At 53.2% G+C, this 18,923-nt stretch overlaps 1 protein-coding gene across 1 annotated transcript; it reads right to left on the bottom strand.

The window, feature by feature from the left end:
• Position 1: 1 nt before the first annotated feature.
• LOC133629556 (DNA-(apurinic or apyrimidinic site) endonuclease-like) lies at positions 2-16,932 on the bottom strand. The gene is made up of 6 exons (XM_062020194.1): positions 16,893-16,932; positions 7,751-7,872; positions 6,083-6,230; positions 5,627-5,646; positions 3,945-4,334; positions 2-43 (listed from the first exon to the last, which is right to left on the bottom strand). The coding sequence occupies exons 1-6, from the start codon at positions 16,930-16,932 to the stop codon at positions 2-4; spliced, it is 762 nt and encodes a 253-aa protein (XP_061876178.1).
• Between the last annotated feature and the right edge of the window lie 1,991 nt (positions 16,933-18,923).

The following is an 18,923-nucleotide window of genomic DNA, read 5'->3' as shown; positions in this document are numbered from 1 at the left end:
CTTAGGCGATCGGATCCTTCCGCCCAACGTCCGACGGCCGGATCTAGACGGGAGGGGCACTGGGAGTTACTGGGAGGGGGGTTGGGGGTTAGTGGGAGGGACTGGGAGCGACTGGGAGGGGGTTTGGGGTTACTCGTAGTCACTGATAGGGGGTTTGGGGGTTACTGGGAGGGACTGGGAGCGACTGGGAGGGCGTTGGGGGGTTACTGGGAGTCACTGATAGGGGGTTTGGGGGTTACTGGGAGGGACTGGGAGCGACTGGGAGGGTGTTTGGGGGTTACTGGGAGCGACTGGGAGGGGGTTTGAGGTTACTGGGAGCGACTGGGAGCGACTGGGAGGAGGTCTGGGGTTACTGGGAGCCACTGGGAGGGGGTTTGGGGTTACTGGGAAGGACTGGGAGCGACTGGGAGGGGGTTTGGGGGTTACTGGGAGTTACTGGGAGTCACTGGAGGGTGTTTGGGGGTTACTGGGAGTTACTGGAAGTCACTGGGAGGGCTTGGAGGGGTTTGAGTGTTACTGGGAGTCACTGGAGGGTGTTTGGGGGTTACTGGGAGCTACTGGGAGGGGGTTTGGGGGTAACTGAGAGTTACTGGGAGCTACTGGGAATTAGTGGGAAGGGGTCTGGAGCTTACTGGGAGCTACTGGGAAGAGGTTTGAGGTTACTGGGATTTACTGGGAGGGGTTTGGGGTCACTGGGAGTTACTGGGAGGGGGTTTGGGGTAACTGGGAGCTACTGGGAGGGGCTTTGGGGGCTACTGGGAGTTACTGGGAGGGGGTTTGGGGTAACTGGGGGCTACTGGGAGGGGCTTTGGAGGATCCTTCTCCCCCAGAGCCGGATCTAGATGTGCCCCAATGGGATCCCTCCGCCAACGAGGTTTGGCCCCTTTCCCCACGGATCCTTCCGCCGCTCAATAAAAGCCGCCACTCCAGTGTGTCAGCTGGGTTTAACTGGGATGGACTGGGGAAACTCTTGCATCCAAACCCCACCAAACTGGAAGTCTTACACACCAAGTTGCACCAAAACCTCACTTTTTCCTCTTGGAAATGCCTCAAAACCCCACTTTTCACCTCAAAACTCCACCCAAACCCCACTTTTCCCCTCAGAATTGCCCCAAATCCTCATTTTATCCCCCAAAATTGCCCCAAAACCTCACTTTTCCCCTCAAAACCCCACATTTCCTCTCAGAATTGCCCCAAAAACCTCATTTTATCCCTCAGAAATAGCCCAAAACCTCACTTTAACTCCCAAAACTTCACCCAAATCACACTTTTCCCCTCAGAATTGTCCCTCATTTTATCCCCTCAAATTGCCCCAAAACCCTCATTTTATCCCTCAGAAATAGCCCAAAACCTCACTTTTCCACTCAAAAATTTACCCAAATCACACTTTTCCCCTCAGAAATACCCCAAAAGCCCACTTTTCCCCTCAGAATTGCCCCAAACCCTTATTTTATGCCTCAGAAATACCCTGAAACCTCACTTTTGCCCCTCAAAACGTCACTCAAATCACACTTTTCCCCTCAGAAATACCCCAAAACCCCACTTTTCCCCTCAGAAATACCCCAAATCCTCACTTTTCACCTCAAAACTCCACCAAAACCCCACTTTTCCCCTCGGAATTGCCACAAACCCTCATCCTCAAAAACACCCCAAAACCTCATTTTATCCCCCCAAATTGCCCCAAAACCTCACATTTCCCCTCAAAACTCCACTTTTCCCCTCAGAAACACCCCAAACCCCCACCTTTCCCCTCAAAACTCCTCCAAAACCCCACTTTTCCCCTCAGAATTGCTCCAAAACCTCACTTTTCACCTCAAAACTCCTCCAAAACCCCACTTTTCCCCTCAGAATTGCCACAAAAGCTCATTTTATCCCCCCAAATTGCCCCAAACCCCCACTTTTACCCTCAGAATGGATGTGCGACGTACCCAGACTTTGACCTTTGGGACTGGGAGGCAACTGGGAGGCAACTGGGAGCGGCTCCTGCTCCCGAGAGCGGCCACGGGCGCTGATTGGACGGAGAGAGGAGGGTGCCGAGCGCTGATTGGTTGCTATGGTCGTGGAGTCTGCCCGGCAACGGGACTAAAGAGAGATGATTGGCTGAGAGGCGGAGCAGCGTCTGTGTTGGGGGGGGGGAAGGGGAGGGAACTGGGATGAACTGGGGAGGGACGGGGATGAGCTGGGAGGGACTGGGAGGGAACTGGGACGAACTGGGAGGGCACTGAGAGGGAACTGGGAGCAACTGGGAGGGAACTGGGAGCAACTGGGATGAGCTGGGAGGGCACTGAGAGGGAACTGGGAGCAACTGGGAGGGAACTGGGAGGGAACTGGGATGAGCTGGGGGGGACTGAGGGGGCTGGGAGCAAATGGGAAGGAACGGGGATGAACTGGGGAGGAACTGGGAGGGAATTGGGAGCAACTGGAATGAGCTGAGAGGGCACTGGGAGGGAACTGGGAGCAACTGGGAGGGGACTGGGATGAACTGGGAGGGAACTGAGGGGAACTGGAGGGAACTGGGAGAAACTGGGAGGGGACTGGGATGAACTGGGAGGGAACTGAGGGGAACTGGAGAAAACTGGGAGCAACTGGGATAAACTGAGAGGGGACTGGGATGAACTGGGAGGGAACTGAGGGGAACTGGAGGGAACTGGGAGCAACTGGGATGAACTGGGAGGGAACTGAGGGGAACTGGAGGGAACTGGGAGCAACTGGGATGAACTGGGAGGGAACTGGGAGGGGACTGGGATGAACTGGGATCAATTGGGAGGGGACTGGGACAAATTGAAGGGAACTGGGAGGGACTGGGAAGGGGTTTTGGTTTTTTATCCCACTTTCAGCCAGTTTTGACCCATTTTTGACCCATTTATTTATCCTCCCAATTTTATCCCATTTTCAGCCAGTTTTGACTCATTTTGACCATTTTTTACCCCATTTATTCCATTAACCCCCAATTTTATCCTGCTTTCAGCCAATTTTTGACCCATTTTTTACCCATTTCTTGCATTATCCCTCCAATTTTTATCCCACTTTCAGCCAGTTTTTTACCCATTTTTACCCATTTCCCCCATTGTTTCACCCATTTTTACCCATTTTTGACCATTTTAACCGCCATTTATTGCATTATCTCCCAATTTTATCCCACTTTCAGCCAATTTTTGACCCGTTTTTGACCCATTTCGACCCATTCCCCCCATTTTTGACCCATTTTTGACCCCATTTATTCCATTTTCCCCCATTTTTGTTACCCATTTTGACCCATTTTTTGACCCATTTATTCCATTATCCTCCAATTTTATACCACTTTCAGCCATTTTTGACCCATTTCCCCCCTTATTTGACCCATTTTGAGCCATTTGACCCATTTTCGACCCATTTCCCCCATTTTTGACCCATTTCCTCAATTTTCAGCCATTTCTGACTCATTTTCGACCCATTTCCCCCCATTTATCTCAGTATCTCCCAGTTTTATCCCATTTTTGATGCATTTTGACCAATTTTGGCCCATTTCGACCCATTTCCCCCCATTTTTGACCCATTTTTGACCTCATTTATTCCATTTTCCCCCATTTTTTACCCATTTTGACCCATTTTTGAAACATTTATTCCATTATCCTCCAATTTTATCCCACTTTCAGCCATTTTTGACCCATTTCCCCCCATTTTCAGCCTTTTTTGAGCCATTTCCCCCCATTTTGCCCCATTTCTGCCCCATTTCCACCCCATTTTGCCCCATTTCTGCCCCATTTCCACCCCATTTCCCTCCATTTTGACCCATTTTTGCCCCATTCCCGCCCCATTTTTGCCCCTCAGCCTGCCCCCTCCAGCGCCAGGTAGATCCCCACGGGACAGTGGTCGCTGCCCTGGGCCTGCTGCTCGATCCTGCTATCGCACAGATCCTTCCTGCCCCTCTGGGACCACAGGCAGTAATCCAGCCTCCAGCCCACGTTCCTGGCCCTGGCCCCGCTCAGGTAGGTCCAGAAGGTGAAGGCGTTGGGCAGCGAGGGGTTAAACACCCGGAAGCTGTCGAGGAAGCCCGTCCCCAGCAGCTCCCCGAACGCCTCCCTCTCCTCCCGCGTGAACCCGGGGCTCCTCTTGTTCCCCGACGGGTTCCTCAGGTCCAAGGGCTGGTGGGCGACGTTGAGGTCGCCGCAGATGGCGACCGGTTTGGACCGGTCCAGCTGGGACACGAAGGAGCGGAAGCGCTCATCCCAGGCCTGCCGGAAGCTCAGGCGGCCCAGACCTTGCCCGGAGTTGGGCACGTAGACGCAGACGACGCGCAGGGCAGGGAACTCGGCCGTCAGCACGCGGGCCCTCGGCATCCAGCTCGGGGTCACCTGGCAAGGGGACACACAGACGGGGATAAAAAGGGGCTTTAGGGGCCCAAAAAGGGGCTCTAGAGGCCCAAAAAGTCACTTTAGTCCTCAAAAATCAACTTTAATGGCCTAAAAAGGCACTTTAGTGGCCTAAAAAGACATTTAGAGGCCTAAAAAGGGGCTTTAGAGGCCGAAAAAGTCACTTTAGAGGTCAAGAAGGGGATTTATTGGCTCAAAAAGGGGCCTGAGTGGCCCAAAAAGGGACTTTAGAGGCCTAAAAAGTCACTTTTGTACCTAAAAAGGAACTTTAGTAGCTCAAAAAGGGGCTTTAGTGGCCCAAAAAGTCACTTTAGTGGCCAAAAAGGGGCTTTAGAGGCCTAAAAAGTCACTTTAGAGGCTCAAAAAGTCACTTTAGAGGTCAACAATGGGGTCCAGTGGCCTAAAAATACACTTTAGTGGCTCAAAAAGTCACTTTAGTAGCCAAAAAGGTCCTTTAGTGGCCAAAAAAGTCACTTTAGGGGCCCAAAAAGGGGCTTTAGAGGTCAAAAAGGGGCTTTAGCAGCTCAAAAAGGGGGTTTAGAGGTCTAAAAAGTCACTTTCATAGCCAAAAGGGACTTTAATGGCCTAAAAAGACATTTAGAGGCCTAAAAAGGGGCTTTAGAGGCCTATAAAGTCACTTTAGAGGTCAAGAAGGGGCTTGAGAGGCCCAAAAAGTCACTTTAGTGGCCAAAAAGTCCCTTTAGAGGCCCAAAAAGTCACTTTAGAGGCCTAAAAAGTCACTTTAGAGGTCAAAAAGGGGCTTTAGAGGCCTAAAAAGTCACTTTAGAGGTCAAAAATTCACTTGAGTGGCACAAAAATGGACTTTAGAGGCCTAAAAAGTCACTTTAGTAGCCAAAAAGTCATTTTAGAGGCCCAAAAAGTCACTTTAGTGGCCAAAAAGGGGCTCTAGAGGCCTACAAAGTCACTTTTGTAGCCAAAAAGTCACTGTAGTGTCCCAAAAGTCACTTTAGAGGCCTAAAAAGACTTTAGTAGCTAAAAAGAGGGTTTAGAGGTCTAGAGAGTCACTTTAATGGCTCAAAAAGTCATTTTATTGCCCAAAAAGGGGCTTTAGAGGCCTAAAAAGTCACTTTAGAGGTCAAAAAGGGGCTTTAGAGGCTCAAAAATGGACTTTAGAGGCCTAAAAAGTCACTTTAGTGGCCAAAAAGTCAATTTAGAGGCCCAAAAAGTAACTTGTTGGCCTAAAAAGTTATTTTACTGGCCTAAAGAATCACTTTAGAGGCCTAAAAAGAGGCTTTAGAGGCCTAAAACGTCACTTTCGTGGCTTTAATGGCTCCTGAGGGCCCCAAATGGCCACTTAAGGCCTCAAAATGGCCACTTAAGGCCTAAAAATGGCTCCTAAAGGGCCCCAAATAGCCACTGAAGGGCCCCAAATGGCCACTTAAGGCCCAAAATGGCCACTGAAGGGCCCCAAATGGCACTTAAAGCGTCAAAATAGCTCCTGAGAGCTTCTGGTGGCCATTAAGAGCCCCAAATGGACACTTAAGGCCTCAAAATGGCTCCTGAGAGCCCCAAATGGCCACTTAAGGCCTGAAAATGGCCACTGAAGGCCCCAAATGGCCACTGAAGGCCTCAAAATGCCTCCTGAGACACCCAAATGGCCACTTAAGGCCCCAAATGGCCACTGAAGGCCTCAAAATGTCTCCCGCGAGCCTGTGGCGGCCACCCAGGGCCTGGAAACGGCCAGCAGCGCCCCAGCTTTGGCTACTCACCCATGCCATAGGTGACAGCCAGGGGTTTGGTCCTGCTGAGCAGCCCCACGCCGCTGTAGCTGGGCCGGTCGCTGGGGCTGTGCTGGTGAGGGAAGGCCCCGAGGCTCCGCAGCTCCTCTGGCACCGACTCGGCCCCACATTTGGTCTCCTGGGGTCAAAGGACGTTGGGGGCATCAGCCTGGACCCACTAGGGGCGGGGGGGAAAGGGAGGTTTTGAGGCGGTTTGAGGTGGTTTCGGGGCCGTTTTGAGCCCGTTTCAGGCGCCATGTTGAGTCTCTTGGCAGGCGCCATTTCGTGTTGGGTTTTTGAGGCATTTTTGGGTCGTTCTGAGGCACTTTTGGGTCATTTTCTGAGTCATTTCTTTGGATCTGTGTTTAAGAGGTTTTTTTGGGTCGTTTTGGGTCTTTCTGAGTGATTTTTAGTCACTTTTAAGTGTTTTTTTAAGCCCTTTTTGCATCCATTTCAGGCGCCATTTTGTGTGTCTTTGTGGGGGGTCATTCTGAGGCATTTTTGGGTCGTTCTGAGGCACTTTTGGGTCATTTTTTGAGTCATTTCTTTGGACCTGTGTTTAAGAGGTTTTTTTGGGTCATTTTGGGTCATTTTGAGTGATTTTGAGTCACTTTTAAGTGGTTTTTTAAGCCAGCATTTTGGGTCTTTTGGCGGGCGCCATTTTGTGTCTCTTTGTCGGGGTTATTCTGAGGCATTTTTGGGTCATTCTGAGGCACTTTTGGGTAATTTTCTGAGTCATTTCTTTGGATCTGTGTTTAAGAGGGTTTTTTTTGGGTCATTTTGGGTCATTTTGAGTGATTCTGAGTCACTTTTAGGTGGTTTTTTAAGGCCTTTTTGCATCCGTTTCTGGCGCCATTTTCTGTCGGGTTTTTGAGGCATTTTTGGGTGCTTCTGAGGCACTTTTGGGTCATTTTTTAGGTCATTTCTTTGGATCTGTGTTTAAGAGGATTTTTTGGGTCATTTTGGGTCATTTTGAGTGATTTTGAGTCACTTTTAAGTGGTTTTTAAAGGCCTTTTTGCATCCATTTCTGGCACCATTTTGCGTCTCTTTGTGGGTCATTCTGAGGCATTTTTGGGTCGTTCTGAGGCACTTTTGGGTCATTTTTTGAGTAATTTCTTTGAATCTGTGTTTAAGAGGTGTTTTTTGGGTCATTTTGGGTCATTTTGAGTGATTTTGAGTCACTTTTAAGTGTTTTTTTAAGGCTTTTTTCATCCATTTCAGGCACCATTTTTAGGCCTTTGTTGGAGCCATTTTGAGGCATTTTGGGGTTATTTTGGGCCATTTTTGGCTCATTTTGCCCAATTTTACCTCATTTCAGGCCGATTTTGGGCCCATTTTCAGCCTTTTTCACCCCATTTTTGGGTCAAAATCCCTCATTTTTGTCCCATTTTCATTCCCTTCCTTTGAACAAACTTCTCAACCACTTCAAGACCCATTTTCAGCTCCATTTTGGGCTCATTTTTACCCATTTTGGGCTCATTTTGGCCCATTTTGGCCTCATTTTGGCTCCATTTTGCCCCATTTTCCCTCATTTCAGCCGCCATTTTGTACCTTTTTCACCCCATTTTTGGGTCAAAATCCCCCCTTTTTGGGTCCTTTCCACCCCCATTTCTCTGGGGCGCCCCAGTCTGGCCCAGTTTCAGCCCAGTTTAACCCACCTCCAGGCCTCCTTTCTTCACCCAGGCCCTGAGACCGTCCACGTTCCACGACGTCACCTTGAAGTTGAACCTTTGCCCGTCTTCCGCCGTGTCCCGGGGCGGGGGGGGACACGTACAGGTCACTGGGAGAAACTGGGAGGCCACTGGAACTTACTGGGAGGGACTGGCAAGGGGGTTGGGGTGGTTTGGGGGGGAGTTGGGGTGGTTTGGGGTGGTTTTGGGGTGGTTTAAGGGAGATTTGGAGTGGTTTTGGGGCACTTGATGGTACTGGTTTGTACTGGGTGGCACTGGGAGTTACTGGGAGGGACTGGGAAGGGGGGTTGGAATGGGTTTGGGGTGGTTCGGGGAGGTTTGGGGGGGATTTGGGGTGGTTTAAGGGGGATTTGGGGTGGTTTTGGGGCACTTGATGGTATGGTTTGTACTGCGAGGGCACTGGGAGTTACTGGGAGAGACTGGGAAGAGGGCTGGGGTGGTTTGGGGGGGGTTGGGGTCACTGGGAGTTACTGGGAGCTACTGGGAGTTACTGGGAGGGGGATTGGGGTCACTGAGAGTCACTGGGAGTCACTGGGAGGGGGTTTGTGAATCACTGGGAGTTACTGGGAGCAACTGAGAGGGACTGGGAGTGGGTTTGTGGGTCACTGGGAGCTACTGGGAGGGACTGGGAGGGGGTTTGGCGTCACTGGAAGCCACTGGAAGCTACTGGGAGGGACTGGGAGGGGGTTTGGGGGTCACTGGGAGTCACTGGGAGCAACTGAGAGTCACTGGGAGGAGGTTTAGGGTAACTGGGATTCACTGGGACCTACTAGGAGTCACTGAGAGGGGGTTTGGGGTCACTGGAAGTTACTGGGAGCTACTGGGAAGGGGTTTGTGGGTCACTCGGTGTTACTGGGAGTCACTGGGAGCTACTGGGAAAAACTGGGAGTTACTGGGAGAGGGGTTTTGGGTCACTGGGTGTTACTGAGAGCTACTGGGAGTCACTGGGAGTTACTGGGAGGGGGTTTTGGGTTGACTGGGAGCTTCTTGGAGCTACTGGGAGGGGCTTTGGAGTTACTGGAAGCTACTGAGAGTGGGTTCTGGGTTACTGGGGGTGATTGGAAGCTACTGGAAGCGACTGGGAGGTGGTTTGGGGGTAACTGGGAGTTACTGGGAGCACCACCAAGCCCGTATTGGTCCGTACTGGTTTATACTGGCGCCTCTCACCCTCTATAAGTCTATAACTTGACCGACAACATGTATTTTTTCAATGGGAGATGAGGAGAAAAAGAGTGTGGTATTGAAGATAGCTCTCACAGGAAAGCAGCTGCAAATGTGACACCGTGCTGGCTGCTAGACTGCATGGGGACCTACTTACTACTGTAACTGGGGTCTACCTTCCTGCTTTCTTGTAGCTCCCATACTCCGTTCTATAACTGAACAGACACATGTATTTTTTCAGTGGGATATGAGGAGAAATAGAGTGTGGTATTGAAGATAGCTCCCACAGGAAAGCAGCTGCAAATGTGCCACCGTGCTCGCTGATAGACTGCATGGGGACCTACTTACTACTGTAGCTGGGGTCTCCCTTCCTGCTTTCTTGTAGCTCCCATACATAGTGCTATAAGTTAACTGTCAACATGTACTTTTTCAATGGGAGCTGAGGAGAAAAAGAGTGTGGTATTGAAGATAGCTCCCACAGGAAAGCAGCTGAAAATGTGACACCGTGCTGGCTGATAGACTGCATGGGGACCTACTTACTACTGTAGCTGGGGTCTGCCTTCCTGCTTTCTTGTAGCTCCCATACACAGTGGTATAAGTTAACCCACAACATGTATTTTTTCAATGGGAGCTAAGGAGAAAACGAGTGTGTTATTGAAGATAGCTCCCACACGAAAGCAGCTGCAAATGTGACACCGTGCTGGATGATAGACTGCATGGTGATCTACTTACGAATGTAGCTGGGGTCTGTCGTCGTGCTTTCTTATAGCTCCCATACTCAGTGCTATAACTTAACAGACACATGTATTTTTTTCAATGGGAGCTTAGGAGAAAAAGTCTGATATTGAAGATAGCTCCAACACGAAAGCAGCTGCAAATGTGACACCGTGCTGGCTGATAGACTGCATGGGGACCTACTTACTACTGTAGCTGGGGTCTGCCTTCCTGCATTCTTGTAGCTCCCATACGCAGTGGTATAACTTAACTGAAAACATGTATTTTTTCAATGGGAGCAGAGGAGAAAAAGTGTGGTATTGAAGATAGCTCCCACACGAAAGCAGCTGCAAATGTGACAACGTGCTGGCTGATAGACTGCATGGGTACCTACTTACTACTTTAGCTGGGGTCTGCCTTCCTGCTTTCTTATAGTTCCCATACGCCGTGTTGTAAGTTAACCGACAACCTGTATTTTTTTCAATGGGAGCTGAGGAGAAAAAATCTGTGGTATTGAAGATAGCTCCAACACGAAAGCAACTGCAAATGTGACACCGTGCTGGCTGATAGACTGCATGGGGACCTACTTACTACTGTAGCTGGGGTCTGCCTTCCTGCTTTCTTGTAGCTGCCATACGCAGTGGGGTAACTTAACCCACAACATGTATTTTTTTCAATGGGAGATGAGGAGAAAAAGATTGTTATTTATACAGGTCGCCCTAAAGCAATTCCGCAAACCCATGCCCGCTGCCAGCCTGGGGACAATTGCCCCTCTCAGCCGTCAACCCGACAACGACTTCCCTGTGACGCAGACCGGCCCCGCCCAAATTCCTCAAACCCAGGCCTGCTACGGACATTGGGTCCCTTGCCCCTCTACGCCGTCACCCCGAAAGCGGGTTCATTGTGACTCAGGCAGCCCCCGCACAAACCTTGCAAACCCAGACCTGCTGCGGTCCCGGTGTTTTTTTCACCTCTCCGTCGTCACCCCAACAACAGGTTCATTGTGACGCACGCTGCCCTGCCCAATCCTTGGAAACCCACGCCTGCTGCGGGCCCTGGGTCCGTTCCCCCTCTCCGCCATCACTCCAACAACGGCTTCCTTTTGACGCAGGCCGCTCCCGCCCAAATTCCACAAACCCAGGACCGCTGCAAGCCCGGGGACCGTTTCCCCTCTCCACCGTCACCCCGACAACAGGTTCATTGTGAAACAGGCCACCACTGACCAAACATTGCAAACCCAGGGCAGATGCGGGCCCGGTGTTTTTTGCCCCTCTCCGCCGTCACCCCGACAACGGCTTCCTTGTGACGCAGCTCGCTCTCGCCCAAATTCTGCAAACCCAGGCCCGCTGCGAGCCTGGGGAGCGTTGCCTCTCTCCGTCGTCACCCAACAATGGCTTCCTTGTGACGCAAGCCGCCCCCGCCCAAATTCCGCAAACCCAGGCGCGCTGCGGGCCCTGGGTCCGTTGCCCCTCTCCGCCGTCAGCCTGACAACAGGTTCATTGTAACACAGGCCACCCCGCCTAAACCTTGCAAACCCAGGCGTGCTACGGGCCCTGGGTCTGTTGCACCTCTCTGCCGTCACCCCGACAACGACTTCCCTGTGATGCATGCCGCCCCCGCCCAAGTTCCGCAAACCCAGGTCTTCTACGGGCCCAGGTTCCGTTGCTCCTCACCGCTGTCAACCTGACAACGGGTTCATTTTGATGCAGGCGGCCCCCGCCCAAACCTTGTAAACCCAGGCCTGCTGCGGGCCCTGGGTCTGATGTCTCTCTCCGCCGTCACCCCGACAACAACTTCCCTGTGACGCAGGCCACCCCCGCTGTCATGGTTTGACATGACAGCCTTTTCTGGTAAGGGGGAAGGGGCTGCAAAGATGGCTCCTGCAAGAAGTTGCTCACAACTCTCCCCAGCTCAGAGCCAGACCCACTTCTGGGGCTGAGCCAATTAGACGCCTCCACGATCACTTTTTAAGAAGAAGCCGGAAGGGGAGGTGTCTTCCTCCATCTTCTTTCTTTCTTCTGCCCCTTCTTCTCTTCTTCTGGCTGGTGGTGGTGCAAGGAGTAGGAACGGTGAGAGAAACAACCATGCGGACTCCAAGGTCAGTGATGAAAGGGAGGAGGTGTACTGTAGCAGAGACTCCCCTGCATTCTATGGAGAGAACTGGTGAAGCTGAGATTTATTTTCATTTCTTTAAAGACCCCGCATCAGCGGTACAGACTCATTTTGATAATGAGCCCGCATCAGGGGCAGAGACTCATTTTGCTAAAGCTGACCCCGGACCAGGGGCAGCGATTCACTTCATTAAAGGCCCCGAGCCAGGGACAGTGATTTTGGCCGGAGGAGGCCTTGTCCCGAAGGAGGGGCCCTTTATCACTATGGCCGGAGGAGGCCTTGTCCCGAGGAAGGGACCCAATATCCACAGCTGCAACTGTGGGGAGGAACCCACGACAAAGCAGCTCATTAAACTTATGCCCAGAGGAGGCCTTGTCCCGAGAGAGGGACCTTGCAACTGCAGAAACTGCAACCGCGGTGAAGAATCCACGTCAGAGATATTCACCAAGGACTGTGTCCCGTGTGAGGGAACCTGTATCGGCAGAAGCCGCAGCTGCTGGGAACAACCCACACCAGAGAAGTTTGTTAAGGACTGTGTTCCGGGGGAGGAACCCCGTGTTGGAGCAGGGGAAGAATGCCAGGAGTCATCCTCATCTGAGAAGACAGAAGCGGCAAAGCCCATCTGTGAGAGACTGACCACATCCCCCATTCCCTGCCCCCCTGAGCTGTTGCGGGGGGAGGAGGTAGAGATATCGGGAGCAGTGAGCTGGGCCCGGGAAGAAAGGAGGGATGGGGGAGGGAGATCTTAAAGTGCTGGTTGTAATTTTCTCATCATCCTACTCCCTTTTTGCTTTTATTCTGTTCTGTTTCTTGTAGAATAAACTTTCCTACTTTCCTCTCTAAGTCGAGTACTGGAGTCTGTTTTGCCCAGAACCATAATTGGCAGTGAGCCCTCCCTGCCCTTGTCTCAATCCACAACAATCTTGCTTATCTTTTTACTCCCATTTCACTGGGTCCTCCGCCATCTTAACGAGGGTGGGGGTGAATGGGGGCATCGAGCGAGAAACTGTCGTGGTGCTGTTGTGCTAGCTGGGCCAAACCACGACATTATTGGCGCCCAACGTGGGGCCCCGAGTCTGTGGGACTTGGAGCATTACAGATTAAATTTGAGACAAGGATACTAATTGGGAGTGGTAACGGGCAAAACATGAACTGTACTGCTGACTATTGAGGTTTTAAGTGGTTCTACCTTTGATGAAGGGACGAGGGGTGGATTTTTAACACCTCCTTAAAAAGCAATTCGTGAAGGCGAGGGGTGGAATGTCATGGTTTGACATGACAGCCTTTTCTGGTAAGGGGGAAGGGGCTGCAAAGATGGCTCCTGCAAGAAGTTGCTCACAACTCTCCCCAGCTCAGAGCCAGACCCACTTCTGGGGCTGAGCCAATTAGACGCCTCCACGATCACTTTTTAAGAAGAAGCCGGAAGGGGAGGTGTCTTCCTCCATCTTCTTTCTTTCTTCTGCCCCTTCTTCTCTTCTTCTGGCTGGTGGTGGTGCAAGGAGTAGGAACGGTGAGAGAAACAACCATGCGGACTCCAAGGTCAGTGATGAAAGGGAGGAGGTGTACTGTAGCAGAGACTCCCCTGCATTCTATGGAGAGAACTGGTGAAGCTGAGATTTATTTTCATTTCTTTAAAGACCCCGCATCAGCGGTACAGACTCATTCTGATAATGAGCCCGCATCAGGGGCAGAAACTCATTTTGCTAAAGCTGACCCCGGACCAGGGGCAGCGATTCACTTCATTAAAGGCCCCGAGCCAGGGACAGTGATTTTGGCCGGAGGAGGCCTTGTCCCGAAGGAGGGGCCCTTTATCACTATGGCCGGAGGAGGCCTTGTCCCGAGGAAGGGACCCAATATCCACAGCTGCAACTGTGGGGAGGAACCCACGACAAAGCAGCTCATTAAACTTATGCCCAGAGGAGGCCTTGTCCCGAGAGAGGGACCTTGCAACTGCAGAAACTGCAACCGCGGTGAAGAATCCACGTCAGAGATATTCACCAAGGACTGTGTCCCGTGTGAGGGAACCTGTATCGGCAGAAGCCGCAGCTGCTGGGAACAACCCACACCAGAGAAGTTTGTTAAGGACTGTGTTCCGGGGGAGGAACCCCGTGTTGGAGCAGGGGAAGAATGCCAGGAGTCATCCTCATCTGAGAAGACAGAAGCGGCAAAGCCCATCTGTGAGAGACTGACCACATCCCCCATTCCCTGCCCCCCTGAGCTGTTGCGGGGGGAGGAGGTAGAGATATCGGGAGCAGTGAGCTGGGCCCGGGAAGAAAGGAGGGATGGGGGAGGGAGATCTTAAAGTGCTGGTTGTAATTTTCTCATCATCCTACTCCCTTTTTGCTTTTATTCTGTTCTGTTTCTTGTAGAATAAACTTTCCTACTTTCCTCTCTAAGTCGAGTACTGGAGTCTGTTTTGCCCAGAACCATAATTGGCAGTGAGCCCTCCCTGCCCTTGTCTCAATCCACAACAATCTTGCTTATCTTTTTACTCCCATTTCACTGGGTCCTCCGCCATCTTAACGAGGGTGGGGGTGAATGGGGGCATCGAGCGAGAAACTGTCGTGGTGCTGTTGTGCTAGCTGGGCCAAACCACGACACCCGCCCAAATTCCCAAAACCCAGGACTGCTACAGGACCGGGGTCAATTGCACCTCTCCGCTGTCACCCCGACAACAGGTTCTTCGTGACGCGAGAAGCCCCTACCCAAACCTTGCAAACCCACGCCTGTTGCGGGCCTTGGGACCGTTGCCCCTCTCTGCCGTCACCCCGACAACGGCTTCCTTGTGACGCAGGCCGCCCCTGCCCAAATTCCGCTAACCCAGGCCTGCTACGGGCCCGGGGTCCGTTGCCCCTCTCCGCCGTCAACACGAGAACAGGTTCATTGTGACGCAGGCCGCCCCCGCCCAAATTCCGCAAACCCAGGCCCTCTGCGACGCTTGGGACCGTTGCCCCTCTCCGCCGTCACCCCGACAAAAGCTTCATTGTGACGCAGGTCGCCCCTGCCTAAACCTTTCAAAGCAAGGCCTGCTACGGGCCCAGGGTCCGTTGCCCCTCTCTGCCGTCACCACGACAACAGGTTCATTGTGACGCAGGTCGCCCCTGCCTAAACCTTGCAAACCCAGGCCTGCTGCGGGCCCTGGGTCCGTTGCCCCTCTCCGCTGTCACCCCGACAATGGGTTCATTGTTACACATTCCGCCCTTGACCAAACTTTGAAAACCCAGGCCTGCTGCGGGCACTATGTTTTTTGTCCCTCTCCGCCGTCACCCCGACAACGAGTTCCCTGTGACACAGGACACCCCCACCCAAATTCTGAAAACACAGGCCCACTACGAGTCTGAGGACCGTTGCCCCTCTCCGCCGTCACCCCGACAACAGCTTCATTGTGACGCAGACCACCCCGCCCAAAACTTGCAAACCCAGACCTGCAACCGTCCCGGGGTCCGTTGCCCCTCTCCGCCGTTACCTCGACAATAGGTTCATTGTGACGCAGGCCGCCCCTGTCCACACGTTGGAAACCCAGGTCTGCTACTGGCACAGGGTCCGTTATCCCTCTCCGCCATCACCCCGAGAACGGGTTCATTGTGACGCAGGCTGCCCCGGCCCAAACCTTGCAAACCCAGGCCGGCTGCGGGCCTTGGGTCCGTTGCCTCTCTCCGCCGTCACTCCGACAATGGCTTCCTTGTGATGCAGGCCGCCCTTGCCCAAATTCCACAAACCCAGGCGTGCTGAGAGCCTGGGGATCGTTGCCCCTCTCTGCCGTCACCCCAACAACGTGTTCATTGTGATGCAGGCCACCCCCGCAATAACCTTGCAAACCCAGGCCTGCTGTGGGCCCGGTGTTTTTTGCTCCTCTCTGCCGTCACCCCGACAACAACTTCCCTGTGACGCAGGCTGCCCCTGCCTAAATTCCAGAAACCCAGGCCTGCTGCGAGCCTGGGCCCGTTGCTCCTCTCCGCCATCATCCCGACAACGGGTTTATTTTAACACAGGCCGCCCCTGCCCAAATTCAGCAATGCCATGCCCGCTGCGATACTGGGAACCGTTGCCCCTCTCCTCTGTCACCCCGACAACGGGTTCATTGTAACACAGACCGCCCCCGCCCAAATCTTGCAAACCCAGGCCTGCTGCGGGCCCTGGGTCCGTTGCCCTTCTCCACCGTCACCCTGACAACAGGTTCATTGTGACGCAGGCCGCCAACAACCAAACCTTCCAAACCCAGGCCTGCTGCGGGCCCGTGGTTCGTTGCCCCTCTCTTCCGTCACACCAACAACGGGTTCATTGTAACAGAGGCCGCCCCCGTCATAACCTTGCAAACCCAGGCCTGCTACGGGCCCGAGGTCCGTTGCCTCCCTCCTCCGTCACCCTGACAATGGCTTCCTTGTGACGCAGGCCGCCCCCGCCCAAATTCCGCTAACCCAGGCCTGCTACGGGCCCGGGGTCTGTTGCACCTCTCCTCCGTCACCCCGAGAACGGCTTACTTGTGACGCAGGCCGCCCCCACAAAAACCTTGCAAACCCAGGCCTGCTACGGGCCCGGGGTCCGTTGCACCTCTCCGCCATCACCCCGACCACGGGTTCTTTGTGACGAAGGCCGCCCCCACCAAAATTACACAAACCCACGACTGCTATGGGCCCTGGGTCCGTTGCCCCTCTCCGGGTCACCCTGACAACAGGTTCATTGTAACACAGGTCGCCCCTCCTAAACCTTGTAAACCCAGGCCTGCTGCGGGCCCTGGGTCTGTTGCCTCTCTCCGCCGTCACCCCGAAAACAACTTCCCTGTGACGCAGGCCGCCCCCACTCAAATTCCCAAAACCCACGACTGCTACGGGCCCGGGGTCAATTGCACCTCTCCGCTGTCACCCCGACAATGGATTCATTGTGACACAGGCCGCCCCCGCCCAAATTCCCAAAACCCATGCCTGTTGCGGGCCCTGGGTCCGTTGCCCCTCTCCGCTGTTACCCCCGACAACGGCTTCCTTGTGACGCAGGCCGCCCCTGCCCTAATTTCGCAAACCCAGGCCTGCTGCGGGCCCGGGGTTTTTTTCCCCTCTCCGTCATCACCCCAACAAAGGGTTCATTGTGACGCACGCCGCCCCCCGCCCAAACCTTGTAAACCCACGCATGCTGCAGGCCCTGGGACCGTTGCCACTCTCCGCCATCACCCCGACAACAGCTTCATTCTGACGCAGGCCGCCCCCGACCAAATTCCGCAAACCCAGGCCTTCTGCGGGCCCGGGGTTTTTTGCCCCTCTCCGCCGTCACTCTGACAACGGCTTCATTGTGATGCTGGCCGCCCGCGCCCAAATCTTGCAAACCCAGTCCTGCTGCAGGCCCTGGGTCCGTTGCCCCTCTTGTCCGTCACCCCAACAGCGGCTTCCTTCTGACGCAGGCCGCCCCTGGCAAAATTCCGCAAATTCAGGCTCGCTACATGCCTGGGGACCCCTTTATCCCGACAACAAGTTCATTGAGACGCAGGCCCCCCCCACCCATACCTTGCAAACCCAGGCCTGCTACGGGCCCGGAGTCCGTTGAACATCTCCTCCGTCACCACGACAACAGCTTCCTTGTGACGCAGGCCGCCCCCGCCCAAATTCCCAAAACCCACGACTGCTATGGGCCCGGAGTCAATTGCACCTCTCTGCTGTCACCCCGACAATGGATTCATTGTGACACAGGCCGCCCCCGCCCAAGCATTGCAAACCGAGGCCTGCTGCGGGCCCTGGGTCCGGTGCCCCTCTCCGCCGTCATCCCGACAACGGCTTCCTTGTGACGCAGGGCGCCCCCAACAAAATTCCGCAAACCCAGGACTGCTACGGGCCCGGGGTTTTTCGCCCCTCTCCTCCGTCACCCCGAAAACGGGTTCATTGTGACGCACACCGCCCCCGCCCAAACCTTGCAAACCCAGGCCTACTGTGGGCCCGGGGTCCGTTGTCCCTCTCTGCTGTCACCCCGACAAGAGCTTCTTTTTGACGTAGGCCACCCCGACCAAATTCCGCAAACCCAGGCCTGCTACGGGCCCGGGATCCGTTGCACCTTTCCGCCGTAACCCCAACTGCAAGTTCATTGTGACGCAGGCCGCCCCGCCAGAACCTTGCAAACCTAGAACTGCTGCGGGCCCTGGGTCTGTTGCAAAAGTGTGGTATTGAAGATAGCTCCCACACGAAAGCAGCTGCAAATGTGACACCGTGCTGGCTGATAGACTGCATGGGGACCTACTTACTACTGTAGCTGGGGTCTGCCTTCCTGCTTTCCTGTAGCTCCTATACGCAGTAGTATAAGTTAACCAACAACATGTATTTTTTCAATGGGATCTAAGGAGAAAAAGAGTGTGGTATTGAAGATAGCTCCCACAGGAAAGCAGCTGCAAATGTGACACCGTGCTGGCTGATAGACTGCATGGGGACCTACTTACTACTGCAACTGGGATCTGCCTTCCTGCTTTCTTGTAGCTCCCATACTCAGTGCTGTAACTTAACAGACACATGTATTTTTTCAATGGGAGGAGAGGAGGAAAAGGGTGTGGTATTCAAGATAGCTCCCAAACGTAAGCAGCTGCAAATATGACACTTTTCTGTCTGATAGACTGCATGGGGACCTACTTACTACTGTAGCTGGGGTCTGCCTTCCTACTTTCTTGTAGCTCCCATACTCAGTGGTATAACTTAACCCACAACATGTATTTTTGCAATGGGATATAAGGAGAAAAAGAGTGTGGTATTGAAGATAGCTCCCACACGAAAGCAGCTGCAAATGTGACACCGTGCTGGCTGATAGACTGCATGGGGACCTACTTACTACTGTAGCTGGGGTCTATCTTCCTGCTTTCTTGGAGCTCCCATACGAAGTGGTATAACTTAACCCACAACATGTATTTGTTTCAATGGGAGTTGAGGAGAAAAAATCTGTGGTATTGAAGATATTTCTGACACGAAAGCAGCTGCAAATGTGACACCGTGCTGGCTGATAGACTGCATTGGGACCTACTTAACACTGTAGCTGGGGTCTGCCTTCCTGCTTTCTTGTAGATCCCATACGCATTTCTTTAACTTAACAGACACATGTATTTTTGCAATGGGATGTAAGGAGAAAAAGAGTGTGGTATTGAAGATAGCTCCCACACGAAAGCAGCTGCAAATGTCACACCGTGCTG

The sequence above is a fragment of the Colius striatus genome, unplaced genomic scaffold (genome assembly GCF_028858725.1).
Source record: "Colius striatus isolate bColStr4 unplaced genomic scaffold, bColStr4.1.hap1 scaffold_68, whole genome shotgun sequence".
NCBI classification, from domain to species: domain Eukaryota; kingdom Metazoa; phylum Chordata; class Aves; order Coliiformes; family Coliidae; genus Colius; species Colius striatus.
Note: the sequence above shows the minus strand (reverse complement) of the source record. Positions and strands in the feature narration are given on the sequence as shown.